Source organism: Erithacus rubecula (genome assembly GCF_903797595.1).
Source record: "Erithacus rubecula genome assembly, chromosome: 20".
Classification (NCBI taxonomy): Eukaryota; Metazoa; Chordata; class Aves; order Passeriformes; family Muscicapidae; genus Erithacus; species Erithacus rubecula.
In genome coordinates, this window is record NC_136672.1 from 8388872 (window position 1) to 8401443 (window position 12572).

The 12572-nt window shown below is 41.2% G+C and overlaps 2 protein-coding genes across 6 annotated transcripts; one reads left to right on the plus strand and one right to left on the minus strand.

The window, feature by feature from the left end:
* The first annotated feature begins 706 nt into the window (after positions 1-706).
* Positions 707-6649, plus strand: MILR1 (mast cell immunoglobulin like receptor 1). Of its 2 annotated transcripts, none has more exons than XM_079323285.1 (8): positions 707-1217; positions 2038-2325; positions 2567-2851; positions 3329-3442; positions 3890-3979; positions 4793-4855; positions 5191-5247; positions 6543-6649. In XM_079323285.1, the coding sequence occupies exons 1-7, from the start codon at positions 1046-1048 to the stop codon at positions 5238-5240; spliced, it is 1062 nt and encodes a 353-aa protein (XP_079179411.1). In that variant the 5' UTR covers positions 707-1045; the 3' UTR covers positions 5241-5247; positions 6543-6649. The 2 variants fall into 2 exon arrangements, with proteins under 2 accessions (XP_079179411.1, XP_079179412.1); XM_079323286.1 differs by lacking the exon at positions 6543-6649 and having other exon boundaries at positions 707-1079; positions 1173-1217; positions 5191-6511.
* An 8-nt stretch (positions 6650-6657) lies between these two features.
* On the minus strand, positions 6658-12307 carry POLG2 (DNA polymerase gamma 2, accessory subunit). 4 transcript variants are annotated; one of them, XM_079323281.1, is made up of 8 exons: positions 11681-12300; positions 11138-11285; positions 10898-11003; positions 10346-10519; positions 9244-9384; positions 8375-8455; positions 7735-7835; positions 6658-6859 (listed from the first exon to the last, which is right to left on the minus strand). In XM_079323281.1, exons 1-8 carry the CDS (start codon positions 12189-12191, stop codon positions 6694-6696), a joined length of 1428 nt encoding a protein of 475 aa, XP_079179407.1. In that variant the 5' UTR covers positions 12192-12300; the 3' UTR covers positions 6658-6693. The 4 variants fall into 4 exon arrangements, with proteins under 4 accessions (XP_079179407.1, XP_079179409.1, XP_079179408.1 ...); XM_079323283.1 differs by lacking the exon at positions 10346-10519 and having other exon boundaries at positions 11681-12307; XM_079323282.1 differs by lacking the exon at positions 8375-8455 and having other exon boundaries at positions 11681-12301.
* Positions 12308-12572: the final 265 nt, after the last annotated feature.

Genomic DNA, 12572 nt, shown 5'->3' on the forward strand with positions numbered 1-12572 from the left:
CATTGCCATGCATAGCTGACACTTACTTTGCCCAGAGTAAAGAAAATCTATTTGCCAAGACTGTCATTATGTAGCTTTGCATTACTGATTACTTCATCAAATTAGTCATCAGGTTTGTTTATGCAGTAGTGTTGAACTCAAATTCTTTATGAGATGTGTACCTTCCAATAAAAGATGTCACTTTCTTATAGCTTAATATTTGAAGCTCAACTGAAATATTTTATTAACAAGCTGGCTTATATCCAGTAATAAGTATAAATACTTATTAACATCTTAAAACTTCTATAGATTTGATACCTTTTTTGAATCATATTGCTGCTAAAACCCATCCAGTGCCACTTACTTCCTTAGTCTCAGCTATATTATTTGCACTATCTCTAGCAAATATGTGTCTCTTACAAATTCCCTTACCAGAACAGTGCTAGAAAAATTACCCAAAAGGAGAAAGGTGGGGGTTGATCTTTCCTGCCAAGTGATAGAACAAAAGGAATCAGCCTCAAGCTGCACTGGAGGATGTTTAGACTGGATATTTGGAAAAATTTCTTCATGGAAAAGCTTGTCAGACATTGGCACAGATTGCTCTGGGAAGTGGTGGAGTCACCTGCAGGGATTTACAGACATGCAGATGTGGCACCTGGGGACAGAGTTTAGTGTTTGACCTGGCAGTGCTGGGGGATGGTTGAACTCACTCCCTTAGAAGCTTTTCCATCCTCAGTGACTCCCTGGCTCTGGGCTGCAGGGCAGGATGGCTCTGGCACCCAGATCACAGGAGAAACTGCTGCTCACATCAGCCCCACCCCAGGACAGCTGCACACAACATCTGCCTGTGTCCCACCCCACTGCTCCTCTCTGCCCACTCCTCTGCCTGCCATAGGTTAAATGTACATGGGATATGACAAAATTCTCCACAAAACATGAGTAAAGATCAGCCCTGATCGGCACAGTTTCCATATTTAGAACTTCCTCAAGTCCTGGAGCCACTCCTCCACCTCCTTCAGAAGAAAGATCTCTGTCATGTAACTCCTCCAGCTCTCTTGCTCAGAAAATGCTTTTTCTCACAATTCTGCTGTTTTCCTACCGTAAGCCAATGACATGTTTCTTTCATATTACAAATCTTTCTAAACCAGAACCACTGTTTTTTTCTCTGAAAGCTTTCCTTTTTCTTCTCTTAGCTCAAATGTCTCAGCAGATACAGAAAACTGCTGCAAATGCCAAAGGTAGGTTCTCTTTTGTTGATTTTGAGGAATGTGCTGAGATTGATTGTTATCCAAAAAAATGGGGGAGGGATTAAAAAATGTCCAAAAATTTGATGCCAAATTAAATCTTTTGCCTCTCTGTGCAGTGAGTCAGTTTAAAAGTTTCTATACAAAGTTAACCATCTCTTTACTAACTTGTATGTAAAGCCAAAATTGCTTTAGCTTGTTAAAGTTTTTTCCCCCCATGGAAATGTTGTAATTAATTTTAGTCATGACCAGTTCGGTGCCATTTTCTATGGAAAGACAGGTTTTTATTGCAAATTCATTTGTATAAGATCATGAAAGGAAACAAATTTGAGACTATCAGGGCCCTTACTGCTACTATTCAAGTGTTCCATCTCCTTACACAAGGTTAGTTCTGTCTGTTAATAGCCAGCCACAAATAAAATACTGCTTTTGCTTTCAGATTCACGTTACCTCTCAATTATTACATAAGGTTACTTTCTCCTACAATTAATTCTCCAAAAGATTTGATTTAATCTTTTATACTTCTATTATTTTAACTGCTGCTGTAGTTCAGGAGTATTGTTGCTGGTTCATCTGAACACATCTGTGGCATTTGTGTGCCTGTGCCTCTTTTGCAGCACAGGCACTTTTCATCATGTGTGAAGCTGCATTCTGGTTTTGCAAAGTAATTGAGGTTCCTGCTATTAGAGGCTGAAAAAGTATAATGGCCCATTTCAACACAAATAAGCATAGCTTTGTTGTCAACATATTTTGGGAAAATCTGGGGATTTCTTGGGTCATAGGTGCAACTCACTGAAAAACTTTTTCTTTCCAGAGATGCTGTCCAATCCCAAGCTTGTACTGCTTCAGGGGACTCGGAACGTGGTGATGAAGCAGAATGTGACCCTGTCCTGCCTCTCTCAGGCTGGATCTCCCCCTTTCAGATACACACTGTTCAGGCACAACCAGCAGGTTTCTGCTGTGAACAGGTCAGACCTGACCCCTGCTCTGTTCACCCTGCCCATCAGCTCTGCCAGCGACGTGGGGGAATACAAGTGCAAAGCTGAGTGCAGCAGCTGCAGTGGTGGAAAATACAGCACCAGCCTCCATTTCACCCTCATAGGTAGGTCTTGCTGTGCACCTTCCCAGCACTGGGTGCTGCAGGGGCACACAGCCATTTCTTTTCTCCACTGAGGAGCTGAACTTTACTGCTGTTCTTACCTCAGGAGCTGGCAGTGCTCTCCTGCTCACAACCCCTCCATCCCCATGCCCAGCTCTTTTGACAGTGTTGTCACTTCACTCCAAATCTTGCCTGGATTTTATCTGTATTCTGTGATTCAGACTTTTCAGTTTTCTTTCTACAGAGCCAATTTCCAAACCAGTGCTGAGCTCACCCACCTCTGAGGCAAAGAAAGGCCAGAACGTGACCCTGTCCTGTTTCTCAGAGAATGGATCCCTTCCCATCACATATCTATTCTTCAAAGGAAAACAAAACATTTCTCCCCAAAGGACGATGCAGAAGAGGGAAGCAGCTGTGATTTTTCTATGTATTGACTCCCTTAGTGACTTTGGAACCTATAAATGCAAAGCTAATAACAGTTTTCCCAATAATACAAAATACAGCAACAGTTTCAACTTTACATTAGCAGGTATGAATGAAAAGGGGTTACTACTGTTGACAAACTGGGATCATACAACTATGCAAATTTTTAGCCAGATATTTTGTGTTGTTCAAAATACAATTTTTAAATTAGAAAAATAAAGTTGAGATTTTAAAATTAATGCAAAACCATAGAATTTAATGCATCTTAGATAACAGTAGAAGCTGAAGTGACCATGGAGGATCTCTGTAAAAGACACATTTCTACAAGAGACCCCTGGTGCACTTTGTAGAGAGTCTGGTTCAGTTTCCTCTCTGTCCCATGGAAGAGCTGAACTGGCACCAGCAAACTGCTTTCCTTTTGCTGGGGCACAGAGCCCTTGGGACTCAGATGAACAGTTACATTAACCCCAGCTAATCTAAAAGCTGAAAGAAATTTCAAGTCTTGATTTTAATTTATGGAAAATACTTAAAATATGAAACAACATTTCATTGCATAATTAACTTTTTTTCTTCTTTTTGGCAGAAGAGAGAAGCCATTCTCAACCCCTGCTAATTTCTCTTGGGCTGATCCTGCTACTACTCATAATAGGATTTGCTCTGGCAATTCCATTTTTCATAATTCCTTTGTATAAAGCAAGTGAGTTATTTGAATGTCTGTTTCATTTTCCAAATGTCATTTATGTTGTCAATATTTTACTGTGTAAACATCCCATTTTCAGTAGAGCAGCTCCTGGTCTTTTAGCCTGTTGTTGAGTCTCCTCTGAAGCAGCACTGGCAACTTAACAAGACACTGACAAGGCCAAATCTCTGAGCTGTGTTTTAGATTAAAGATTTGGGGTGGGGGAGGCAAAGCAACAGCTAATGTAATTCACAAAAGCACTGGAACGAATTTGACCTCACTGGAAAGGGAAATTATTAAAATGCCCTTGGTTGAAGAATGATTTTGATTGTGAAAATAACATTAACTGATATCTCCAAATATTAAAAAATACATTGAAATGGTTTATTTCTAAGAAGTATTTCTATATATACATATATATGTATCTATACACACACACACGTGTTTTTCTTGTATAATTTGCAGAAAAATTTAAGTCTACCAGGCCCTCAATTGGCCTTACTTCAACACTGAATGCAGAGGAGTCTGAAAATGAAGTCATATACTCAGAGATTGGTAAGTTCCTGTCACCTCCTGCAGTCAAGCAGGTTTCTTCAGGCACCTACTGATCCCCCTGGCAGAGGCATTATTTGAAATCTCTCAGAATCCATATGTGGCATAATCTGACAGCCAAGCAGCCAAAACTGCAGCTGGTTAAACAAATGGAGGTTTTAATAAAAAAGGGTGTAATGGCCATTTGCTGACAATAGTGAGATGTATGATGCTGTAGCAAAATAAAACTATTATAGCTCCTGCATTGTTCAAAATTGAACAATGAATAAAGAATTTTAGTTTTTTATTCAATTCCCCTTAAGTTTGGCAAGATTCAAAGTCAGTTGAAATTAACTGACCACAAAGCCACTGACCTATGTTAAGATATTTTAGTACTTGAATTGCAGAAAACACACAATAATGAAGACATTACCTGACAGCCACAATGCTCTGAACCTGCAGTTTCTACATTTGCCTGGAATGTGAATGCCTTTTTTCAAGGGGAATAAAACCCCCCTAAACAAACCAATAGCAAAGGCATTAATGTTTCCCATTTCTAAATATTCAAATGGAGTAACTGTCTCCAAACAAATCTGCCTTCCTGTTCATGCAGTAGATATTTCTCACTGCCCTGCTGGGTCAGCTCAGTGCTGTGCAGCTGCTCATGCCAGGCTCAGCCTGCAAGGACACTGATAAGAGCTCTGGTAAGAGCCATGAATGCTCCATGATTTATATTCAGTATGGAATCTCACTGCTTTGTTTCAAGATTATAGAGAAAAAATTCTGATTCAAGTTGTTTGTAATTGAGTTAACTGCTGTTCATCATCTTCAATCCAGAGCCTGTTAAGCCGGAAGAAGAATACATCAATTTTTCTGTTATTAGGAGAGAAGAGGAAAAAGGTAAAAACTTCAAGCTGTAATATTGGAATATTGGATACACACAAATATGTTTAGAGGAAACTTTGCTGGGTGGAGGCAGGGCTTAAATACTTGCAATTTCTTATAAAAATGCTTAGTTACAATGGAAAAACTAAAGCAGCTTTAAAAGTGTCGTGAGCAGAGGGAAAAAGAAGAAAGAAAAACCCCAACAAACCATCCCATGGCAAATGCAACAGCCTCACTACAAAAACATGCTGAAAATGTTATTAGTAACCACATTGCTGATGTAATGTTAATTTTTTCTGTGTATCTATACCGAAAAAGTAATTATGAATTGTTATTCTGACTCTTAACAGGGAAGAGGGAATGTTCTACAGTCTATTCAAAGGTCCTCACCAGAGACTGAGTGCCAGGTATGACTTTTTTCTGATTATATCTTTATCACATACTTTTAAAGAATTTTTCAGCCCTCAAATGTGCTAAGTTCCAGCAAGCTGCATACAAAGAGATGATGTTTAGATACCAATTTCCTGGCCTAATCAGATTGTAGACAGACAGTGTAGCTCACTTTCTAAGCAAATCTCAGACCCATAAATAATATCTAAGAACTTCAACTTTTGAGAAAAAGCAAATGGATAAAACTTGGATTTACATGTAAAGCTTTCACCCAGATCTAAGTTCCTGAACATCTATCAATCCTGCTAAAGTAGAAACTGGATTATTTGCAGACATAAGATAATCAAAAGGCTTTTGTCCAGTGTAATGAAAAAAGAGAAAACATTCCTCTTGGGCACTTAGAGGATCTGTATTTGGCCTCTATGTACCTGCAAGGATGGCACTTTCTCAGTGCAACAGTACTTCAGCTCTCAGGCTAGGAATAGGTTGCTAAAATTAATAAAATTTAAAATAAATTCTGTATGCTGCTACAGGCTGTTTGTAAGATGGTGCTGGGTTGTTTTAATACCAATCCACATACACCTAATTTAGAATTCCATGAGTTCAGTAAGTCACCTTGATTATATCCAGCATAAATCTTCTATATTGCAATTATTATTGTTATAAATAACTCATTTATAGTTAAGTGAGCACTATGTTAGTAGAAGATTTTAAGGCAAGTTCTTGTGTTTCATGAACTGATGACTATCAGGGGCCAGGAGCCCTGCTGCACAAACCTTCAGCACTTTACACAGGGACTGAACAAACTGTACAGGCACTGGAAATCCAGACAAGATCTCTGATATCTCTGCAAACTCCTGTATCTGATTTCAACCACTGTGCTTAGGTACAGGAAAAATATCATCACACATTAGGTTTTTTTTCCATTTTATACACACAGATATTTTGTCCACAAAAATGTTCATTAAAAAACGTTTATGATTTATTTAAATCTGCTCCTCTGTTACTCTTGGTAATATATGTCTGATTTTATGTTTCTCATGTGCAAGATGAAGTAGCTTACAAGAACTGAAGCCATGTGATTAAAAGATATTCCTACAAACAGTACAAAAATACTGATGTTATTAAAATATTGAACATTTGGAAGTCTTTTATTAAAAATATCATTTTCCAGCAAGATCACAATTGTGTCAGCAATACAGAGGATAGCCAAATTTTTTACTTTCAGTATGATACCAAAACCAAAGACATGAACAAAAATATGGTTAGCCTTGTTAATAAGGAACAAGTTTTTCTCTTCCCTTTTTCCAAGGTAACCTGGAAGACCCAGATTTGACAGAAAACAGATGCACCACCAAGTTTTAGCAGAACTGTTTGCAGAGAAACCAAGGAGTCCATGACAATGCTGAAACCACTTCAGGCAAAGATGTCTAAGAAAATCCTTTTATTCAACAAATTCAAGTTTACACATTTTTGGCTGATGTAACATACTTAGTTAAAAAGTCCTTCAGCCTGGAAATGTGCATCATTTCCTTCATGGTGGTGTCTCTGCTTCTCAGCTGGACCACTCCATTCTCTAGAGTGCCATCATTTATCAAGATCATGAAGGGAATACTCATCTCATCGTACCTGCAGCAGAAAAACACACCTGTTACTGCTCTTGGTGCATGGAAAAAAAATCAGATAACTTACATACAAATGACCATGAACTGTAAATATTTAGTTTTGCTGTATTGCACTAAATCTGGTGTGACATCTCCAGTTTTCTTGTCGCCATTCCTTGCTTTCCTAAGAAAGAAATTATATTTCTTTCAATTATTCAGCTATTTCAGTATATAAAAATAATCTTATTTAGTAACCTATTAAAAGAGTATTTTTGTACAAGCAGAATTTATCTTTCTGACTTTGTTTTACTGCACATGAAGTTGCATTTCTTTTCTCTCAGAAAAAAAAAAAAAATCACTCATCAAGATGCTTTGACATGAGGGGCTATGCACTCCTAGTCAACAAATCATACATGAAGCCCCCAAATGGAACAGCTGATTTTATATCCACAAACAGTTCCATCACATCACTAATGGCAGTGGTTCAGGCTTGGAAGAACTGTCAAGTTCAAGACTAGACACAGTGAGTTGTTTGAAATAGTGCTTAAGAATGAAACACAGAACCAGACCAGATGCAAAAATGGGGGTGAGGGTGGGAAACAGTTCTGCAAGCTTATGATTATGTTTTCTACATGAGAATTTTTAAAAGGCATTTCATAATTCCAGGGAAATTACAGTAACATAAGAAAGGCTTCTACTTCACTTAATTTAGAAAAATCATCTGATATATGCTTTTCATAACAAAACTACTTGAATCCAAGTCTGTAGCTCAAGATCCACACCTTTAGTCAGTCACTGCACTCAAAAACTTCCTCCTGAAAAAAGGCATATTTACAGCAGCCCACAGAAAGTCATCTTTGACCTTCATAGTTTGATTTACAGAACACTGTTTCTCCTTACTTTGTACAAAGATGTTCCAGAGACATGTGCACAGTTTCCAGATAACCCGGCCATACAGAAATTCCATTTTCTGTCAGCTCATTGAACAAACCTTGACAAACCTGCATCCATTTAATAACAAAAGTTAAAACACACTTTGTGGGTTTGAGACTCTATACAAAGAAACCATTAAAACTCATACCATGTGTGGTATTAGCATTCCTAGCTGGTGTTAATTTGCTGGCTGAAACAATCTCAAATCAGAAAGCAAACTGGAAGTTCTCTTTCAAACACTCCTGTATAAGTTTCCTCCCTTCCACGGGGACTTCATAACTGATTTAAATGCAAACTTTTTAAAAATCTTTCTGAACATGCATTAAGATAATTCTGAAAGATTAAGAAGCCGAGAGGGATGGTGTTATTTATTTTCCTTAATTTTGCATGGGACAAGCATCAGCTGTATTGTACCAAAAGCAGTTGTGTCCACACAAGGAACTGTCTGCAGTGAATTCCTTTGGCTCTGACCCACAAGCTGCAGAGTAGGAGCACCAGGAACTCTGCACAACCAGGAATGATTTTCCTCAACATGAAGAGTGTATGAATTGTAACAGATTACATGGAGAGTCAATGATCAAAATTAAAATATTCTCTTACAACATACCTGCCTCAGCTCTGTTGTTGGACCTTTGCCCACGTCCAAGGCTACTTTAAGGGGTGCTAAGCAAGGATGAAGCTTAAGTACCTAATAAATTTACAAAAACCAACAGATTACTAAATGTATTTATCATGCAATTCTAAACAGAACTAGGAAATAGCAATTTTTTAAAAAGTTAAATTAATGTTCTAAACATACATATGTTCTCACAGCACAAAATCCTGAATTAGAAGCAAGCTGTATTTTATGCAACAAGCACACAGCCCAGCTACATTCACATGGAAGAAATTACTTTATTTTGGCTGAGCTCCACAAAAGAGATGAAGATTTGTTAGCAGAGCTCCATCATCTTGAATAGAGACAGAGATGACAGACAGCCCAGCAGGCAGTTCCCATCCAAAAAGCCCAAACAGCTGCCTGGGTAACAGGCACTGACTGCCAGCACTCAAACTCCAGAAAACAGAATAAAAGTGGGGAGAATGATGGTCCTTGGGGAAATACCCCATCACCACCTCTGATCCACTTTTTCTACTCTTCTCAGCCACTTTCAAATGCTTCTGGAAAAAACAAATTGCTCTTTCCCACAAACTGCAGCTAGATTCCAATTTCTCTTAACTCCATCACTTACATGGCAAGAGCCTACCCATTGATAAGAGAGAAGAGTAAAACAGGAAAAGGGGACCTCAGAATGAGAAAAATTGCTTATGTGGGTGACAGGGAGCACAGGGGCAGTGCCATGGGTGCTACCAGTGAAAGGGTTCAGTCTACACCCATTGGGAAGGGCCATGTGGAAAAGGAGACATTGCTATACTTGAATTTACCATATTGTCTGGGAGGATTGTACTTATTTTCTGACATTTTCTACATGAAGTTACCTTTCTCTGTGCATTTCTCTTTGCTGTTAATGGATTCTCAACTAGCTGTAAAGAATCAAAGAGATAGGCTAACACTCCTCTGTCCAGATCCCCATTCACAGACAGAACATGAGGGATGACATTCTTCCTTCCATCTCGGCCCTGAAGAGAAAAAACCCACATAGGAAAACATAAAGGATTATCCCCAAAAGCTCTTTCCTTGCTTTAAATGTATAATGAAACATTGAGCTCAAGCACTCTTATTGCATTTAAAATGAAGACATTTATTTAAAACATTACCACCAATCTTATGTGTAACCAGGTAAGAGTGTAACAGTGGGGAAAGCAAGTCAGGGCAGGATGGGATTAGTTTCTTGCTCTGCCACTTTAATCACAAATTTAAATCTATGGCAAATACAGTGGAAACTGCATTTTCTGTTGGAGGTTTGTAGATTACTTTCAAGTGACCATGAGTCCCCACATTCTGAGAAATCCCAGTTTTGTAGAAATAAACTGCAAAAGCAGGAAAGACAAGACTGTCATGAGAAGGAGAACGTTGCAATTTGCTGGTAAAATACAAAGTTACTCTGGTTTTATCTGTTCAGCCTAACTCCAAACATTGCCATTTATTAGAGGTTTGTCCCTCTTCAACATATTCAGTGGAGATATTTCCCTCTGGTCCATACCCCCTTTTTCTATAAAGCCATTTTTATAACCCATTAATCTACAAAAACACGTCTACATACATGAAAGTGAACAAGCTACAGCAAGAAAAAAAACTCTCACATTTACAGGCTCTTTTTGATGCAAACTGAACAGTGCAAAACATAGTCTGAGTTTATATCTACTCACAGGTAAAGTCTATGCCACTGACAACAGCTGCCTTGTCAACAGAGCTCATTTCTAATTTTGAATAACTCCTTGCAAAAAAAAAAAAAGTACCAAACAGTATTTTATCAGCTTTTGAAAATGAAGGTCTGACTGCTGAGCATCAACTGTACTACTTTTGCAGCAAATGAATAAAAAGCCAGGCACAGGCTAAGCAACTGGATCAATAAAGAAACCACTTCTCTCACACATTGCCATTTTTATTAGGAATGATATTTAATGCAATAAAGCTTACAAGTAATTTTGATCTCTCTCCTGGATACATCTGTAACAGTTCAGTATCACCAAGGTTCTTCAATGTTTCTATTGTTTCTGTCCCCCAAGGAAAGCTGTAATGTAACTTAAATCCTCTTCTGCCTTGTTCATCCTGAAAGTCACTGCTGCTGAATTTAGATGGGCCTACAGCAAACTGAAAGTAAGAGGTGTAAGAGGTGATCACTACTGTGAATCCCATAGTAACTACAAAAATCAAGTCTGCAATGCAAACTGAAGTCTCTGATTTTCAGCAGAAGGTTTTTGCAAGTTAAAGTCCAATTCTCTTGGCTGTTTTATCACATTTTCATCTCACACCACTGACAAAACACAAAACGTTTGCCTTTCTGCAAGTCACGTTATAAACTACTTATCGGGTTTGTCATCAACTTCAGTAGATTCTCAATTTCCATGAGAAATTTCAGTGCCAAGAACAGGCCAGCAATGTAAGGCCATAAAACCAACCAGGGTGTCAATTCCCCCCCCCCGAGACATAAAGCAGCAGGCCAAGATTCCCCATGGAATCTGCTGTTACCTTTCTCCACCACTGGAGCCTCTGGCGTAGCCAGTAATCGAGCCACTGTCCTGCAGTTCTGGGAGAACTAAACCATGCAAGCAAAGACGTGGTCCTCTCGCCTATTCTTTAAACAACAGCAAGGGCAGCAAGTTAACACCTTGGGAAATAACAGGGGAAAAGCAAGAAACAGCATTCAAAAAAAATCCAAAAGTGAACCGGTTCAGGTATGATAAGGGATTAACTCCTCTATTACTCTACCTTGTACAGTTCTTGTTGTGTTGTTCATTTCCTGGAACGGAATGTTCACTTTCTGGAACACAATGGAAGCACACTCCAATTTGAGCAAGGCCACAGGGCAGTCTTCTGTTCACCAGCTCTAAGCAGCTGGCATATTGCGCCAGAACACCTGCAGAAGACAAAGCCCTGATTTTAGTGGACACAGGAAAGTTTTTGAAGTTTTAATTCTACTAAGAACAAATGAAGTATGTATTATACACGTGAGGTTCGTACATGCAGTTTCACTATCTTTACTAGCATTGATGCTTTGCAGACATGGGCTCAGCAGGCTGCTTCCTCTGGGCATGTTGATTTTAATGTGCTTTTCCCCAAATTACAGGGAGCATATCAACTGCCCACTTGTTGCTGGTCGGATCCTTGAAAAGCACACAAATTCACAGTCTACAGAAGGAACATTCCCGGCGCACCAAGGCAGCTGGAAAAATCCCTTAAATGCAGCTGCTTCGCTCCCAGCAAGAAACTCGTGCGCAGGGTGCAGGCTGAGCGGAGCCGCCCGGGACCTACCGGGCAGGAGGCTCTCCCGCAGCACCCCCGCGGCCCCCAGCACTTCATCCAGGGCCGGGCCGCCAGGGTTCTGCCCACAGCCCTGGAGGGCTTCGCGCAGCGTCTCCGGGTGCAGCAGCCGCAGCCCCTGCGCGTCCCGCGGAGCGCCGGGCGGGCCGTGGAGCGCGGCGTCCACGGGGAACACCTGCTCCCGCACGGGCAGCGCCGAGTCCCACCACTGCGCCGCCAGGTTGGCGCGCAGCGCCGCGCCCAGCGGCCCGAAGCCGGGGTGGCGGCCGCTCAGGTAGGCACTCCAGGGCAGCGGCCCCGCGCCGCCCCGTAGGAAGCGCCGCCGCCAGCACACCTCCAGCAGCTCCGCCCCGCCCGCCGCCTCGGCAGCACCGCCGCCCTCCGAGTAGGGCCGCGCCGAGCACCCGGCCGGCTCCGCCCGCTCCGGGACTCGCCGCCGCCTCGGCTGTGCCAGGGCGGCGCGGCCGCACCAGCGGCAGCCTTGGCGGGAGCCCAGCGCCATCTTGCCTCTCCCTCACGGCGGGGCTGGGAGGGGGAGCGGGGGAAGTGGGGGCAGCCATTGCGCACGCGCAGCGCCCCCCGCGGGAAGCGGGACCGGAGGGCGGGGGGCACGGCAGCTGCGCATGCGCAGCGGGACCCTGTGGTCTCCCCGGGACCGCGGGCCGAAGGTCAGGGACCCTCCGAGGTGAATATTCTGTCCCAAGGCTGAATATTCTCACCTTTTGTAACCGTAATGATGCCGTCAGATAACTCCTGCTAAAGGAATTGACGTCTTGGAGCTGAATTTTCTCGCCTTTTGTAAACATAACTAATGCTGTGAGGTAACTTCTGCAATAGAAGTTGCTTAATAAAAGAACTCGCTTCAAGCGTCGAGTAAGATCAC

Excerpts from the sequence above, each read along its gene's own strand:
- MILR1 (XM_079323285.1), top strand. The coding sequence starts at position 1,046 with ATGCTTTTTCTCACAATTCTGCTGTTTTCCTACCGTAAGCCAATGACA. Across the intron at positions 1,218-2,037 it reads AACTGCTGCAAATGCCAAAG|AGATGCTGTCCAATCCCAAG; the intron begins GTAGGTTCTCTT and ends TTTTCTTTCCAG. Across the intron at positions 2,852-3,328 it reads TTTCAACTTTACATTAGCAG|AAGAGAGAAGCCATTCTCAA; the intron begins GTATGAATGAAA and ends TCTTTTTGGCAG.
- POLG2 (XM_079323281.1), bottom strand. The coding sequence starts at position 12,191 with ATGGCGCTGGGCTCCCGCCAAGGCTGCCGCTGGTGCGGCCGCGCCGCC. Across the intron at positions 10,520-10,897 it reads GGCTCCAGTGGTGGAGAAAG|TTTGCTGTAGGCCCATCTAA; the intron begins GTAACAGCAGAT and ends TCTTACTTTCAG. Across the intron at positions 8,456-9,243 it reads AGAGAAATGCACAGAGAAAG|GTACTTAAGCTTCATCCTTG; the intron begins GTAACTTCATGT and ends TAAATTTATTAG.